Source organism: Cornus florida, unplaced genomic scaffold, assembly GCF_030987335.1.
Source record: "Cornus florida cultivar Cherokee Brave unplaced genomic scaffold, ASM3098733v1 CherokeeBrave_3.0.0_Hap2_Chr06, whole genome shotgun sequence".
In the NCBI taxonomy this organism is placed as follows: domain Eukaryota; kingdom Viridiplantae; phylum Streptophyta; class Magnoliopsida; order Cornales; family Cornaceae; genus Cornus; species Cornus florida.
The window spans coordinates 72,697,617-72,715,072 of record NW_026775576.1 but is presented as its reverse complement, the minus strand read 5'-3'; the positions used below and the strand labels follow the sequence as shown (position 1 = coordinate 72,715,072).

The 17,456-nt window shown below is 34.2% G+C and overlaps 2 protein-coding genes across 3 annotated transcripts; one reads left to right on the top strand and one right to left on the bottom strand.

Annotated features, from left to right (window-relative positions):
* Window positions 1-1,096: 1,096 nt before the first annotated feature.
* On the top strand, window positions 1,097-10,845 carry LOC132312027 (elongator complex protein 1). Its single transcript, XM_059810237.1, has 6 exons — window positions 1,097-1,410; window positions 2,227-2,560; window positions 3,575-6,641; window positions 7,277-7,375; window positions 7,467-7,786; window positions 9,836-10,845. The coding sequence occupies exons 1-5, from the start codon at window positions 1,252-1,254 to the stop codon at window positions 7,780-7,782; spliced, it is 3,975 nt and encodes a 1,324-aa protein (XP_059666220.1). The 5' UTR covers window positions 1,097-1,251; the 3' UTR covers window positions 7,783-7,786; window positions 9,836-10,845.
* LOC132312028 (transcription factor bHLH154-like) lies at window positions 10,364-13,123 on the bottom strand. 2 transcript variants are annotated; one of them, XM_059810238.1, is made up of 6 exons: window positions 12,698-13,123; window positions 11,366-11,569; window positions 10,988-11,062; window positions 10,796-10,861; window positions 10,565-10,609; window positions 10,364-10,471 (listed from the first exon to the last, which is right to left on the bottom strand). In XM_059810238.1, exons 1-6 carry the CDS (start codon window positions 12,830-12,832, stop codon window positions 10,385-10,387), a joined length of 612 nt encoding a protein of 203 aa, XP_059666221.1. In that variant the 5' UTR covers window positions 12,833-13,123; the 3' UTR covers window positions 10,364-10,384. The 2 variants fall into 2 exon arrangements, with proteins under 2 accessions (XP_059666221.1, XP_059666222.1); XM_059810239.1 differs by lacking the exon at window positions 12,698-13,123 and adding an exon at window positions 11,652-11,802.
* Window positions 13,124-17,456: the final 4,333 nt, after the last annotated feature.

Below are 17,456 nucleotides of genomic sequence, written 5' to 3'. Positions count from 1 at the left end.
GAACCTATATAAAAAGTAAATTATCACGTCACTAAGATTCAATAAGGATAAATTTTGTAATTCATTAAGTATTAATATAATACAAAATTAATAAAATTTAGGGTTAAGTGCCACAAACCCCCCTAAATTATTGCCCTTTTGCAAATAACCTCCTTGAACTAAAAACTGCCTCATGAACAATTGATTTGTTGCAATTAAGAACAAATCCATCACAAAGACTATTTTACCCTTTCTCATTAAAATTTCTATTTCTTATTAAATTATTTTTATTATCTTTTCTCTTATGTAAATATTAATTATACTATTTACCTTAATTTTATTTTTACTATCAATTTATCATAAAAATGAAAAAAAAAATAGATAAATAGATTTGTAACTACCATTTTCTAAATTGATTAACTTATTATTAAAACTTTATTATTTATAATAAAAAGTATTATAACCAATATAAACATTTTTTTCGTAAAAAAAATATCATTTTTTTCATACAGTATATTGATGAAAAATTAATAAAATACTTTTGAAAAAAATACCTTCTTTTCATGTAATATACTCATTAAAAATTAAAAAATTAATTAATTTTTAAAAAAATTTCTACTAAATTTTTTTATTTAAGTAATTAATTAAAAAAATTAAAGGTAAATTTATGCAAATTTAATGAAAAATATCTCATCAAATTAGTTTGAATTTTTTCATAATTTATTTAGATAAAAAAATATATATATTAAATATAATTCAATAAGAAGGGGCATTATGGTCATTTAATGAAATATAGTATAGTCTTTGGGGTATGTTGCAACAAAATGAGACAGCTTAGGGGTGGTTTTATGCATAAAATATAGTTCAAGGAGTTATTTACAAATTAAAACATAGTTCAATTGGATTTTTTGCACTTTATCTTAAAAACTTAAAATTCAGATAAGACACTTATTTAATTTTGGGAGGGATGGAGTAGTATATATTATTTATTATTTATTTTTCTCATTTATTTTTTATTTTTTGAAGGATAGATAAAGAAGGGTGAAGCATTGTTTCACTTCCTTTTTCTTTCCTTTCATTTTATTATAATTCCTTCTATTTAAAAACAAAATATATGGTGGACTCAAGGTAAGTCACTTACGTTAACTTCATTACTGTTAAACCCTCAAAACCCTCCGAGAAAGCTAGGGCACGACTCTCTCTACCCCCTATCTTCTCTCTCTATTTGGCAGTTATTCTTCGAGTATTTTCGTGCATTTTGCTCAGTTGGAGATGAAGAATCTGAAGCAATCATGGGAGTTCTCATCAAACATCGAGTTGCTCTCAAAGGAAGAGGTCCTTCGATTCGCAGCAATCGATATCGAGCGAAACCGCTTGTTCTTCGCTTCTTCAACCAATTGTATATATACCACTCACCTTCCATCATCCCATGTAAGTTCCTAAATTTTCATTTCCATTTTATAATAAATATTTCGAATATTAAATAAATCAATTAGATTGACTATGAAATCGGATTTGAAACCCAAATCAAACCTCACAACTGGTTTATTTGGTTCTGATTTCTGAGGTACTACTTGATAATATATGTGAGCGCATGTTAGTATTCTGATGAATCAATTGTGAAATTGACGAGTAATTAGTAGTAGCTGTGGCATAAACTGTACCAGCTAATAGAGAATGCAAATTTTTTAATGGCTGATTTTGCTAGATTTGATTTCTTTAGTTGCAATTCAAACTGGGTTTTACCAGAAGGGTTTTGCAAGGGCTTCTTTCTCCATGTGGGTCCTATCAGTTCAATTTTTAGCTTCAAATATATGTTTTCCCATTGGCAGTGGTCAAGAGTTGAGGTCAGTTAACTAAATTAGACAAATTAGACTAGAGGGAAGTGATGTTAACACTGGTAATCCACTATGCAGTCTATGCAGTTATCTGTTTGTTTCAAAGTATGTCTCAGACAGTGTTCTAGAATGGCATGTGGTTGATACGCGCCTTTGCATTAAACATAGGAAATGTATTCAGGATTCTCTTACATAAATTCGGAGCATCGGTGTCGCAAGATTAAGCGGAGATTTATGTACTTGATAAAGAACTCAGATATAATGTACTGAACATGGAGATAGTTTAAGAATTCTTTCACTACAGATACTGTTCATAATACGATTATTTCTTATGTTATTATACAGATTGTCTTTTCCCTTATGTTACTACACACGGTTGTTTTCCTAACACTAATTATGTATGTGCCAGAATGAAAGAGCATGGACCAAAACTTCTTCATGTGTGGCAATCGAGTCTGTCAATTTAGAACCTGGAGATTTCATTACTTCTATGGATTATCTCATGGAGAAAGAAGCGCTGATCGTGGGAACTTCTAGTGGATTACTATTACTGTATACCGTTGATGATAATGCAACAGAAACTGTTGGTAGAGTGGAAGGTGGTGTTAAGTGCATTTCACCTAGTCCAGATGGTGATCTGCTTGGTGTAATTACTGGTTTTGGTCAGATACTGGTAATGACTCATGATTGGGATTTGTTATATGAGATGGCTCTTGAGGATCTTCCTGAAGATGTTGACGTACGTAAGGACTTCTTTCCAACATTCTTTTGCTTTTATATTTTCTAATTATAAATGCTCTTTTATTTATATTTGCAGTTTTGGCTAGTTATTTTCTTATGGAAAAAAATAAAAAAGAGAACCACTTCATTTGTGCTCCGGCCCACATAAATTTTTTGTATGCTACATCATCATCGTCCTTGCCTTAAACCCATATGAATGGGGTCGGCTAAATGAATTCTCCTTTACCGTTCCCTTTTTTTTTTTTTTGAGGATGGAGATTATACCATTGGGCTAAAGGTCCTTTTTCCATTCTTTTCAATTACAAGACATCTCTCATTTAATATTTATTTAATCAATTTTTTGTATGCTACATGAAGTGGAAAATACAAAACAATTTATTATTTATTTTTCCCAACCCTAAACAAAGAAAATAAGAGGGCCCAATCTAACTGAAAAAGGTATGCTATGATTTCTTCACTATAAGTTGAAAACAATTGATAAAAAGAAATGGTTTCATATTGTAAACAGTAACACAGTAAAGCAAAATTTAACGGAACACCAACACTACAGAGAATAAGACATGGCTGCATTGAACTCTGGTCTAATCAGATCACGCAATAATGTTTCTCAATTTCAGAAAATAATTTTTAATATGAATTTGAAATGACAGTTGGCTGTTCATTTGGGAAAAGGAACAAATCTAATTGATAGGTCTTATAACCTGTGGAACGTAATTTGATTACAAGATTGATAATATAATAGAGGCCAAGCACCTTAGATGTTAATCCTTCAAAAAAATTGGTTTCATTGATGTTGAATGTAATTATGTAATTTATGCCAGATCAATAAACTCTGAGGACATAATTTTGTAAAGTAACATTGAATATCCAGCACTTCTTTAAGCTAATTTCAATATAAGAAAGTATAAATTTTATTCTTCTTCAAATTTTCATTTATCATAAATTTTATAATGGGGAATGTGTCTCTAGTCTATGATATGGTTGAATGATTCTTTGACTTGACACTTTGGTTTCAGGTGAACCAGCTTCTTCCAATTATTCATCTGAGTATTCCATTTCTTGGCGAGGTGATGGGAAATACTTTGTGACCTTAAGTGGGGTGCATGATTCTGTTTCCCTGCTCAAGAAGCTTAAAATTTGGGAAAGGGATTCAGGGGCGCTTCATGCTGTTTCAGAACCAAAAGCTCTCATGGGAGCAGTTTTGGAATGGATGCCCAGTGGAGCAAAAATTGCAGCTGTTTATGACCAAAAGGCTGAAAATATATGTCCATCAATAGTTTTCTTTGAGAGAAATGGGTTGGAAAGAAGCTCATTTAGTGTCAATGAGGGAACGGAGGCAACCATTGAGCTTCTAAGGTGGAACTGTAATTCAGATCTTCTTGCAACTTTGGTCAGATGTGAAAGATATGACTCCCTAAAGATCTGGTTCTTCAGCAACAATCATTGGTACTTGAAACAAGAAATTAAATACTTGAGGCAGGATGAAGTTAGATTCATGTGGGATCCAACAAAGCCACTGCAATTAATTTGCTGGACTCTTGGTGGCCAGATCACAATCTACAACTTTATCTGGATTTCAGCTGTCACTGAGAACTCAATTGCACTAGTCATTGATGACTCCAAAATACTAGTAACCCCCCTTTCCCTGTCCCTAATCCCACCACCTATGTATTTATTCAAGATAAAATTTCCCAGTGCTATTCGGGATATGGCTTTCTGTTCCAGGAGTTCTAAGAACCGTTTGGTTGCATCTTTGTCAGATGGCTGTTTGTGTGTTGTAGAGCTTCCTGCACTTGAAACTTGGGAAGACCTAGAAGGCAAAGAATTCATTGTTGAGGCTTCATATTCTGAAACAACACTTGGATCCTTTGTACATCTTATATGGTTGGATTCAAATGTGCTTCTCAGCATTTCTGGTTCGAGTCATAGTGGCTGCTCTCTGGAAACCTCATCCAGTAAGGATGGGCCCCCTGGATATTACTTGCAGGAAATTGACCTAGTGTGTTCTGAGGATCGCATCCTTGGTTCAGTGACCAGCTCAGGCTGGCAAGCAACAATTTCCAATCAGACCTCTCTAGAAGGGCTGGTAATTGGTATTGTTCCTAACCCTGCTAAAAGATGTTCAGCGTTTATTCAGTTTGATGGTGGAAAAGTTTTTGAGTATACGTCGAAGTTAGGCATCATGGGGGGACCTCCTGAGCCTGATCTCCAAATATGTGATGATATGGGATTCTCATCCTCTTGCCCATGGATGAGTGCTGTTCCTGTTAGAGACTGTGGGCTGTCAAAGCCTTTGCTTTTTGGGCTCGATGACAGTAGAAGGCTGCATGTTAGCGAAAGGATATTATGCAACAACTGCAGCAGTTTCATATTTTACTCAAATTCTGCCGACGTAGTGATTACACATTTGATTCTTACAACTAAACAGGATTTGCTTTTTGTTGTTGATATTGGTGATATTTTGCATGGACAAGTACAGTATCAATACCAGAACTTCATGCCTGTTATCAAGAAGAGGAAAGAAGAAGAAACAATTAAATACATTGATATATGGGAAAGGGGTGCCAAAGTTGTAGGGGTCCTCCATGGAGACGAAGCAGCTACTATTCTACAAACAACTCGTGGAAATCTAGAATGCATCTATCCAAGGAAGTTGGTCCTGACCGCAATTATTAATGCTTTGGTTCAAGGGCGTTTCAAAGATGCACTGCTCATGGTAAGACGGCACAGGATAGATTTCAATGTTATTGTTGACCATTGTGGTTGGCAAGCCTTTCTTCAATCAGCTACAGAGTTTGTCAAAGAAGTAAACAATCTGAATTACATAACTGAGTTTGTTTGTTCCATAAAGAATGAAAATATCATGGAGACTCTGTACAAAAACTATACTTATTTAACCTCCCCAAGGGACGCCAAAGTTGTTGAAGCCAAAGATTTCAAGAGTTCTAATCCTAATAGCAAAGTCTGTTCTGTGCTGCTGGCCATAAAGAAAGCTCTCGAGGAGCAAGTAGTAGAAAGTCCTGCAAGAGAGCTTTGCATTTTGACCACACTAGCTCGAAGTGACCCCCCAGCTCTTGAAGAAGCTTTGGAGAGAATTAAAGTTATTCGGGAAATGGAACTGTTAGAATCGGATGACCCAAGAAGAAAATCTTACCCTTCTGCTGAGGAAGCTTTGAAGCATCTCTTGTGGTTATCTGATTCCGAGGCCGTTTATGATGCTGCTCTAGGTCTTTATGATTTGAACCTTGCAGCTATTGTGGCATTGAACTCACAACGGGACCCAAAGGAATTTCTTCCGTTTCTGCAGGAACTTGAACGTATGCCAACATTATTGATGCAATATAATATTGACCTTAAACTGCAAAGGTATGAGAATGCACTCAAACACATTGTTTTGGCTGGAGATGCTTATCATGCAGATTGGATGAACCTCATGAAGAATAACCCTGAACTATTTCCCCTGGGACTTCAACTGATCACAGATCCTGCTAAGAAGAGGCAAGTCCTTGAGGCGTGGGGAGATCATCTTAGCAACATAAAATGCTTTGAGGATGCTGCTACAACTTACATATGTTGTTCTAGTTTGGAAAAAGCTTTGAAGGCTTATCGTGCCTGTGGTAATTGGAGAGAGGTGCTGACAGTTGCTGGTCTCATTAAACTGGGAAAAGATGAGATTTTGCAACTGGCACATGAGCTCTGTGAAGAACTACAAGCCATTGGTAAACCAGGGGAAGCTGCCAAAATTGCCTTGGAGTACTGCAGAGATGTTAATAATGGGATCAATCTATTGGTGAGTGCAAGAGATTGGGAAGAGGCTCTGAGGATTGCTTTTTTGCACAGGAGAGATGATTTAATCTCAGAAGTGAAGAATGCATCTATTGAATGTGCTGGCACATTGATTGGTGAATATGAGGAAGGGTTGGAGAAAGTAGGCAAGTACTTGGCCCGCTACCTAGCAGTTCGACAGCGAAGATTATTACTTGCTGCAAAGCTCCAGTCAGATGAGAGGATAAATGAACTTGATGATGACACTGCTTCAGAAACTAGCAGTAGTTTCAGCGGAATGAGTGCTTACACCACAGGGTATGTCTTTTAAATGTGTATTGCATTTCTTATATTATGCTTCACTAGAGCAACTGGTGTTGGGGATACAGCTGATTTTCTTCAACTCAATTCATCTCAACTAAACCTTTTCTCAACTATTTGGTATGGAATGATTCAATCTAGTTTGAACTTTGAAGGTGCTGTACCAGACAATAGGGAAAGTAAAAAACTTGAGGGTTCAGGCAATAATGAAAGAGATGGCTTGATAGCTTGTGATACAATAGGTAGTAATGGACAGAAATGGAGCTTCATGGAAAGAAAAATGTGTAGTTAGATGAGTTTTGTAGCTTATTGAGTTTAATATATTATCCTCCTTAGGCCCCCCATGAAATTTGGAAAAAAAAAAAAAGGAAAAAGAAAAGAAATGTCAATACTCAGGAAAAAGGTTTTTCTCTTTATTGGTACTCACACTTGGCCATCCAGTTGGTTCTACATGCATTTGAACATTTATTTCTCTTATTATTCAGAATGCCTCAAGTGAATTATTTATTATTATTAATATTTTATTATGAGCAGGACAAGAAAGCGCTCTGCTGCTTTTATTATTTAGAATGCCTCAAGTGAATTATTCTTATTTTTTATTACCTCTATTTATTATTATTTTTTATGACCAGGACAAGAAAGGGTTCTGCTGCTTCAATCAGCTCATGTACCTCTAGTAAAGCAAGAAACACAAAGCGTCAGCGAAATAAAGGGAAAATCCGTGCTGGCAGGTATATTGGTCATTGAAATTTTAGTCATCTTTGTTCTGTTATTCGAGTTTCCTATCAGTTCTCATTGATGGTATAATAATCTATCATATAGCCCGGACGAGGAGATGGCTTTGGTAGAGCATTTGAAAGGGATGTCTCTGACTGCTGGAGCAAAGCATGAGCTTAAATTATTGTTGGTTTCCCTTGTAATGCTCGGCAATGAAGATATTGCAAGGAAGTTGCAACGTATTGGAGAAAACTTTCAATTGTGTCAAACAGCAGCAGTAAAACTAGCTGAAGATGCTATGGGCAGTGACAGCATAGATGAGCATGCACATTCTTTGGAGCATTACGGTCAAAAGATGAGAAAAGAACTGCTGCATTCAGAGGCTTTCTCTTGGCGACTTAAAGTATTGCTTTCATTTTAAACAGGTAACCTTGGCAAAAGACATTTTTTCACTGCAATGGTTCCTGTATGATGTGCATATATTTGTTTTTCAATAGTGTGGATCTATGTGGAAACCTGCACGATCTTGAGATGTTCAGTCATCTTCTCCGCGATGTGTCTTGTGCTCCAAAAACGAGAAGACTAAAATAAAGTAGAGTGGACAAATAAAGAAGGGGAGCGGAAATAGGGTACCGAATGCAAGAATACCAGAGGGGGAGTGCAATAAGAAATCCCTACATCTGTTTTCATTTATCATCATCATCATCATTATAATTATGTTTTATTTTTTGGGGGGTGTGCTTCTAGTCTTTTTACTATTATCACTTTTTTTTTGGTGGTGCTGCTCTTTTTTGTTTTTTGAAGCGGCTTCGATTGGGATCTCTTTTATGGATTGGCGTGGCCTCAAAAGTAGCCTTATTTTGCATCATGTGTCTTTGTGGAATCCCAGAACCAGAGAGTTTGATGATTATAATTAGTCTGTCCATTTTTTGGTACTTGATATTCTGTAGTGAAAGAGTAAGTATTCTCTTAATGGATGCTATAAACTTAACAGTAGGGCTGCAAATGAACCGAGCCGAGGAGCTTGAATCTGTTCAGAGGAGCTTGAATCTGTTCAGGGTATGCTCATTCGTTCGTGGGCTCAGTTCGGGCTCGGCTTGGGATTGTAAGGAGCTCTAAAAGCAAAGCTGGGGCTCGGCTCATTTGAAAACAGAAGTCATTCGTGCTCGATTGAGCTCATGTTCAAGATCATTTTGGCTTGTTCATAAACAACCTATAGAAGCCTATGTTTATGAATGTGCTCACGAGCTCTATACAAGTTATGTTCACGATCACGAACATATACGAGCCTACACGAACCAAATCCAATATTGTTCAGGATCAGTTCGTTTACTAAATGAGCCTAGAAATTGTGCTCGAGCTCGGCTCATTTGCTTAACGAGCTGAGTCCGAGCTGTTCAGGAATAGCTTGGTTTATTTCCAACATCGATTATTCATCTAAATTTTCTTTTTCAATTTTTTTTTAAAGTGATGATCAAGCTGGCTCAATTGCAGTAAATGTAAATCCATGATTAAAATTTTAAAATAAAGTATACTTTTAAAATGAGGATAATTTGTAGAAGAAAATTTTCCTTCCGAATTATTCCACTTGCTCTGTTATTTAAGTCGCATGAGCTTGTACTCATCTAGTACTAGCATTTTTTCCTTCTTTTTCTCATTCAAATTGGTTCCCAATTCTCTCTAATCCATAGAGAAGTACCTTTCTTTATCTCTGTGTCAAAATTTTCACAATTTTTTTGCTCATCGTTGGGGCTTAATTGAAATCTTATAGCCAGTAATTGCTGTGAATCAAACCAAGCGAACCTGAGCTAACCATTACTTTGCTCAGCTTGGTCCAATCATCTGATCCATATTAGTGTTTTGAGTCATGAAGATGGAAATTAGGAAAAAGAAAGATATAAAGGATAGAGCTAAATGAATGGATTAAAATATCTTCAACTTGCCCATTCCTGTGTGGCATAATGGTCTTTCTACGAGAAGCGTGATTTATAAATTTATGAATTTGGCAGATGCTTGCAAGTATTACACTGTAGGGTGGGTTCTAATGTCTCATTGTAATTGAATGGCTCCATCATATCTTACTTGCCATTTGAAGGTACATATCCATTATGATGAACGGGTTCGCATTAGAAATTATAACCATTTATAGGTTAGTTTGAGAAACTGAATGAACCAATACATTGGTTCTATTTGGCTACAGCATTATACTTAGTTTCCTTGAGACGTATGTACTTGGTTTAATTTTTACTGGTTTATATCTATAGCTGCACACACACGTATGTATATATATTACTGTACTGCACGTCTTTATTTATCTTTTGTTTGGAAACTTCAAATGTGAGATAGGTCATAGGAGATACCAAAGCATGTTCGTGTATTGGGTTGTGATCATTTGTTAATTTTTGCTGCCTATAGTCTTATATATACCTATTCTGTAAAGGTGCAATTATTTTGCTTGCCTTGTGGTTTTACAGGCTGAGATCTGAACCTGATATGCGCGCCGATTGTTCCAAACACTGCTGATACTAATGAAAGATTGGAGGTAGCACGAGGGCAAAATTTGAGGTTGTACTGGAACTTCTAGTAGATTTTTAACCTTTCTTGTTTCTGTTTACTGTTTTTGTGGTTGAACAACATATTTGCTTAGCAGTACTCATATTAGAATTTTGGTTTAATTTCATATTTATTTTATTTTAACATGATAATTCATTGTCTGGATATATATGATTTGGCATGTTATTTCTATAATAGTGATTTTAATTTGCGAACTTGACTTGAGAAAATACTTCACGACACTGGCGTCAGTCATCTCATATCCTTTCATAATTTGCATTTTTCAACTCTTCCCCCATTTTTTGCATCTGTAATGGATGGAAACAAAAAAAAGAAAAAAAAAAAAAAGAAAAAAAAAAGAAGAAGAAATTTGAGTAGTATTCTGATATCAAGCTAATTAGTAAAGATTTTTGATATTGTAAGTTTGTGGGTATGAAAGTTTTCATTGATGCAGACTGATATCAACTGGGTCATTCCTTTGTCAATTTCTGCGTAAATGATACCGGAACCAAGCAAAGCCCTCTGCTGCGTAGGTCAAGTTGTGTCTCTCCTGTTTCCTGTGAACAAATCCAGTTTATAGAAAATGATGAGAAGAAGAAACCTCATAGTTGTATATGCAGAATCAAGCAAATGAGCATCTTGAATTCTACCTGTGAATACGGAGACTTTGTGCCGATATACGTCTGAATTAAATTCTGTTAATAACCCATAAATGAAGAACAATCTTTAGTGAATTATTGATGCTTTGTATTTTAATCCAAGAAGTAAACTTTCACAGCAGAGGAACTTTGATTTCAGTTTTTTTGGGGCTTTTTATTTTTTATTTTTATGACAATTTATTACTAATAACATGTATGGGAAGGTGATGTGAAGCTGTGTACCTGAATTTGATCCTGAAGTATCTTGATAGAAATGGAAGCCTCTTGAAGTACTGAAGCTGTGTCAGTCTGCAATAAATTCAAATTCCCAATTTCATTGGCTAAAACAATTAAACTACTTCCATTTCCATAACAAAATAATTTTGACAATAGCTTTTTCCTATAATAAACCCTAACTTTGGTGGAGATGCTGACCTTGCCATAAGGAGAAACTAGCTTCTGAAGAGAGGTGATCCTGTCACTTACCTTTTGGCTTCTCCTCATGGGAACCTGCAATCACGAGAAGAAAGAATGAAAAAAAGAACTTCAGAGTAAAGGGAGAATTTTAAATTTGAATTAATGTTGTGTTTGAGAATACCGAATTGATTTAGTTGAAATTTCATTATCGAAACTGCTGATTTGCTTATTTAGCTACCAAACTCTACTGAGCGTCTAGTTTTAGAACTGGGTTCAATCAAAGAAACTCGAAATTGAAATGAGTTGGGAGGGATGGTGAGCATGTTTGATTTATCAAGGAAAGTGATGGAAAAAAGAAAAGAAAATAAATAAAAGTAAAGTTGAAAAAACACATACTGATCTTGGTCTTTGGATCTCCCTTTGTTCTTCTTCCTCGACTTGCCATTGCTTCTCTGAGCACGCAGTCTTCTTTTTGTTTGTTGCCCACTCCATCAAAACTGGTTGCTTATTGCCGACCCCATTATTGAATCTCATTTCTGGTTCGAAATCACGATTAACATCAATGGGGCGTTTCCTTGAACTTTGTATTGCTGGAGTATTCTGAAAGAAAATTTAACGAGTTTTAGATGACACGACCTTTAAAAAAAATAACTCTGTTATGTGCAGTCATGACCATACATACAACAGTAGCTCTTGATCCTGTGAAGTTTTAGAAGACTTGGGCTTTAAAACGAGAACTCTTATGTGTAGTCGTGATTACATAACTGCAACTCTTGATCTTGTGACTCTCACGATAGGGTTTTACGGACTCAAAGATTAATGTCTGATTAATGTAATGCGACTATAATTATCATTTCCGGCAACAAATACTGGATTAGACAGCCCTTATATCATTGTAATCAATAATTAATATAATGGTCACAAACGAATCATATTTATATATATATATATATATATATATCATGCCCAGCACATCAAATGGTCATGTGGGTCACCTGTCACATATATTTTCCCATAAATTTAGAGGTTTATTTGAGAAAAACAAGCCAAGTGATGGGGACAAGCCACTTGGCGCTCCCTTGAGAGTTGGCACAGCGGTCTCAATCACCAGTTTCTCTAAGCATAGTGATTACCTGATTTCTATGACTTTGTGGTCTAAATACATTTAATGGAACCAATTGATGTACAAATAAGCTGAAAATTACATTTAAAATGTGATTGAATTCTCTTCTAGAACACAGCAGGCGTAATGTAATAAGTTATTATAAGTCAACGGTTCGAATTATTCGTACGTATAACATAGTCATACGTGTGAGTAATTCAGGTCGTTCATTGCAATAGAGCAAACGTGTTATATTATAGAGGATCGGAACTTTAAGTTAATTTATGGGTTATATTATATGTGTGTGAGAGAGACAAAATCTACATACAGATTCAAGCTGTGAAACAAAAAGACTTGGATGCAGAAATATGCTGAAAATAATATTAAAAAGGTGTTCGAATCATCTTCTAGTAAAACACACGTAATTTAATAAGTGGATGGTTGGAATTATTCACACGTATAACATAGTCACACGTGTGAGTGATTCAGATCGTCCATTGCAATAGAGCAAACGCGTTGTACTGTAAAAGATTCGGACTCATGATCTCATATGCGAATAAACTTTAAGTTAATTTATGAGTTATGTATGTGTGTGTGTGTGAGAGAGAGAGAGAGAATCTACATACAGTTTCAAGCTGCGGGACTGAAAGCTTCTTGCTGAAGGACAATGGCTGCTGATCAGAAAAACTCTCATAGGTGGATGTGGTGATAGTTGGATAACCCCCTACTAGAAAAGGGCAATCTAGTCTTTTGATTGTCATTGAGGAGGAAGGTCCTGATCAAAATTGAAATATATGCAAGTGTGTGTGTATGTGTGTGTATATATATATATTTATATATATCAGCAAGAGTAGTTGAAGAAAAAGTGAACAAAATTAGGCCAATATGGGTAGAAATATTTTACAAAATTAATGACAGATAGAGAGAGATTGATGGAACCTGATTGATAATCAATTGGTGATTGAAAAGGAAAAGCAATCCCTCCAACTCCAAACTGGCCTTCATTGTTGTTGTATAACACTTCTGAATCCATGCAAAAATTGTTGACATAGACATTTCTGTTCAAAGAAAATCAAACAAAACATTATTTGAATTTGAAGAGAATAAACCTAACTTATTTTTAACTCTGATGCTTCAGGTTTGGAATTTAATTATATATATATATATATGTATATATATATCATCAATTCTATGTTCTTATTGAAAAGAACAAAAAATGACTTGAGCAATACATACATTTACACACACATATATGGAAAGGGAAGCTAAAAAATTGAAGGCACTGCCAAAATTGGTAAATGCAGTAATACAACATCACATGACAGGTTATCATAGTGCATCAGAGCCTTCAACTTCTTGTTGTTTGGAGGAAAGGAAAAGAAAAGAAAAGAAAATCCTATATTGCTAGGTGTTTATTACATTCAAACTCTAAAACATTCACCCAAAAATATTATTTTACTCCTAGAATTTAGGAATATGTTACACACTTCTTTTTTAGATTCTAATTTGTATGTAGTTTCCAGATTAAGTTTGATTCTCCCAAAAATCCTGTGTTTGGTTCCAAGGAAAAAGAATCAGAGACCAGAAAGAAAATGCTTGATCAAGGGACTTTCTCATCTCATCATTAGTCTTGATCAACACTCTTCCCACAACCAAACACTTGATTAAGTTCCCAAAAAATCTCAAAACAGAACAGAACACATACAATTTGCTGTCCATCTGCAGTGGGACATGATCAGAAATTGCCTCATTGTTCCCTGAAATTAACAAGAATCAAAAATGAAAAAGTTATAAAAAAAGAAAAGAAGTTAAAAAAAAAGAATCAAAAATGAAAAAGAAATGATTGAAATTAACCAGAAAGTTTCTAAAGATTTAAATAAATCTGACCATAGATATAAAGCTGTGATGAAACCGGAGGCAAAATCGCGTTCTTCATCCTGAGTAACAGCAATTTCCAAATTCAAACAACGGAGAATCGGATCAAAAGGCTGCAATCAAATGCCTTGTGTAAAGCTTTGAGCAGTGTTCTTCAATGACATTCAGGAAAAAGGAACATACAGAATAAAGTTATTAAACAAATCATGTAATTTTAATATCAAGAAATGTAGTAGTACTACACATTATGATTATCATAAAATGAAATTCCTCTTACTTGGAGACTATTAATTCATTTATATTCAAGAAATAAGTAGATTAAATAGGTTAGTGACATGTGGTTTTTTAATAACAAGCACAAAAATTAGTACAAGCATGGATAGATTTCGAATATCGTATAAACCTTAGCTCAGAATGCTGTATGAAATTAATATTCATCTGTGCAAATTTTGCAGAGGATTTCAAAGAAATTTAAATTAAATTAATATTTGATTAAATCATTTTTCACTTTCATCTATAGACCATCATAATTTACAAAAATATTAAAAAAAAAAAATGTGATGGTGAACATGTAATGTGTGTGTTTGTGTGTGTGTGTGGCTTTTCTTCCTCACCTCTGATATGCACCACAGACCCTCCTCCACCTTAAGCTAACCCCCTTGTTAATTTGGTCACCAATGTTGACAATCTATACATGTTCATATGCATATATATACACACACATTGACATGCACATAAAGGGTGTTTTTATTTATTTATTTATTTATTTTTATAATTATATATAACGGCTATATATATATATATATATATATATATATATATATATATCATTTGAAAGAGAGTCTAAATAAGGTCACAGCTTATTTTAATGCATGGGGGAGAAAATGAGACGTCCAAAAGAGTAGATAGATCATAAAATAGTTTTTCTTACTTGCTAAGGGCGGCTATATTAAGCAAAATTTTGTTTCATTTCACTTTCAATTAATTTGACTTGTTTATATAGGTTAAGGAAATTAAAGTATTCCCTTTAAATCAATTAAGAAAATGTTGAGATTGATTAAAAAAATACTGATGTTAACACGTTGGCCTAGTTGAACCAATTTAAGAAAACTCTTTTTAAAATGTAAACGCAATGGATGTTTTTTTTTTACCAAAAAAAAAAATTCAAACAATCGCGTAAACACTCACAATATTTTTTCAATTTGTGAACCAATGTTGTTATAACGTGGCGTGTATATATATATATATATATATATATTATCTCATCATTATCAATTGGTCACATTTATTTCCATTCTGATTATTTGTACATACAATCAAGTCACTGCATATATTACACAAAGTTGTACACAACTCAGAGAGCCTTGTGTTACATATACTAATATATATATATATATATATATATATATATATATGTAGAGATTAATAGTGTTTCCCTTGTCGTCCTCTCCTGTTTTTGTTTCTTGTCGCTTGCATATGCCACGGCTATTGTTGTACTCTAGTTCGTAGAAGTTAAGAATAATATCATGTTTGAATCTTCCATTATTATACAGCTTCATCAAATTTAAATTGTTTGACTGACTTATGACTTTAAAGTCAACAAACAAGTTTCTACTTTCTTCTAATTTTTTTATATTATTTTTGCAATGGTCTGCTTAATATAATACATATAGAGATGATACAAATCTTTACAGGATAAAAACATGCATGTAGCGATATATCCTAGATAACAATTATTATGTTTTAATCAGCCTACCTAATCATGTTCCCAGAAATGTTCTTTTCCTCTAATCTCTATTACATATCTTATATAATATATATACATATGTGTGTGTGTGTGAAATTAAGTGTGTGTTTGGGTGTGGCTACTATAAAACTGTGTTTAATTATATTCTCTAATGTTTATGTGGAAAGTCAGCCTGTCTTGTTTTAAGTAAACATTAGGGCTCAAGAACTATATGATGACATGTGGAGTATGCACATAGTTTAGAACTTGTCATCAACACACCAACCATAATTTCACTAAGAGATTAAATTAATTAACTTAATATATTAACTGATATTCATCTAAAATGTCCAACATGTGGAGTAAATTTATGTACTAGTAGCAACAAAGGACAATTGAAGAAATGCATGTATGACAACCGTGGTCCATATATGTTGATCCAATGGTTAATTATGAAATTCTAGGCATGGTTAAAGCTGTGATTGTAAATAATTAATCCACAATTTTAGCATCTAATGAAAGGAAGTATTAGAACAAGCTGTTGAAGATCGAGATTAATTAGTTTTTACTAGCAGTGGATGGTCGACTTAAGATTGAAAGTACTATAGGGGTGTCAAAGTAGGTTGCAAAGTAGCTAATAGTACTCGTATTTTCTTTTTGATGTTGAAATTCATTATTTTCTTGTTTGATGGAATGATTAGAATCCGGATTTTCTCTTATGCATTGGACAATGCACTGTGGAAGATGGAGATCGATCATTCCACAAGTCAACTTAAATTGACAGTACCATAGGAGGTGTCAAAAGTAATAGGTTGTAAGCTAACTAACAGTACTCGTATTCTCTCTATGATTTGTTGAAGTTCATTGTTTTCTTGCTGGATTGAATTTTTTTTCCCTAAATTGTTGGATTGAATTACTTGAATATGGATATTCTTTTGTGCATTAGATAGTCGGTGCACAGTAGAAAATAGAGATCATCTCGCATGCCGTCTTAGGTTGAAAGTAATATAAAGGATGTCAAAGTAGGCTGTAAGCTAGTTAACGATACTCATATTCTCTCTATGATGTTGAAATTCATTGTTTTCTTGCTGGATTGAAAGACTTGAATATAGAATTCTCTTATGCATTAGACAGTTAGTGCAAAGCGGAGGATAGAGACCATCTCACATGTTATTTTAGATTAAAAGTACTATAGAGGGTGTCAAAGTAGGTTTTAAGCTAGTTAACGATACTCTTATAATTAAGTAGGTTGTAAGCTAGTTAATGATACTCATACTCTTTGTGATGTTGCAGGATTGAATAACTTGAATCTAGATATTTTCTTGTGCATTGGACAATCAGTGCACAGTGGAGGATGGAAATCATCTCACACATCGTCTTAGATTGTAAGTACTATGAGGAGCGTCAAAATGGATTGTAAGCTAGTTAACGGTACTCGTATTCTCTCTGTGATCGATGTTGAAATTCATTATTTTCTTACTTGATTGTTTGACTTAAACCTGGATCTTCTATTAAAGGGTGGAGATTACCTTACAAGCAGAGTGAACCTTATTGGTGTGGGATGATCACCATTTCACATGAGAGGATTCCATGTATTGAATGACTTACACCATGCAAATATGTTATTGGTGCATGACCGTCAACTATATGTGTGTTTTCAAACATATATAATATTCATATAAAGGATGAATGAATGACTACTACCCATGCTATTATCTTATTAGATATGGTTTTCTGCCAAGGTCTACTCTAAGGGCCTGTTTGGAGTTTGTAGTGTGGTGTGG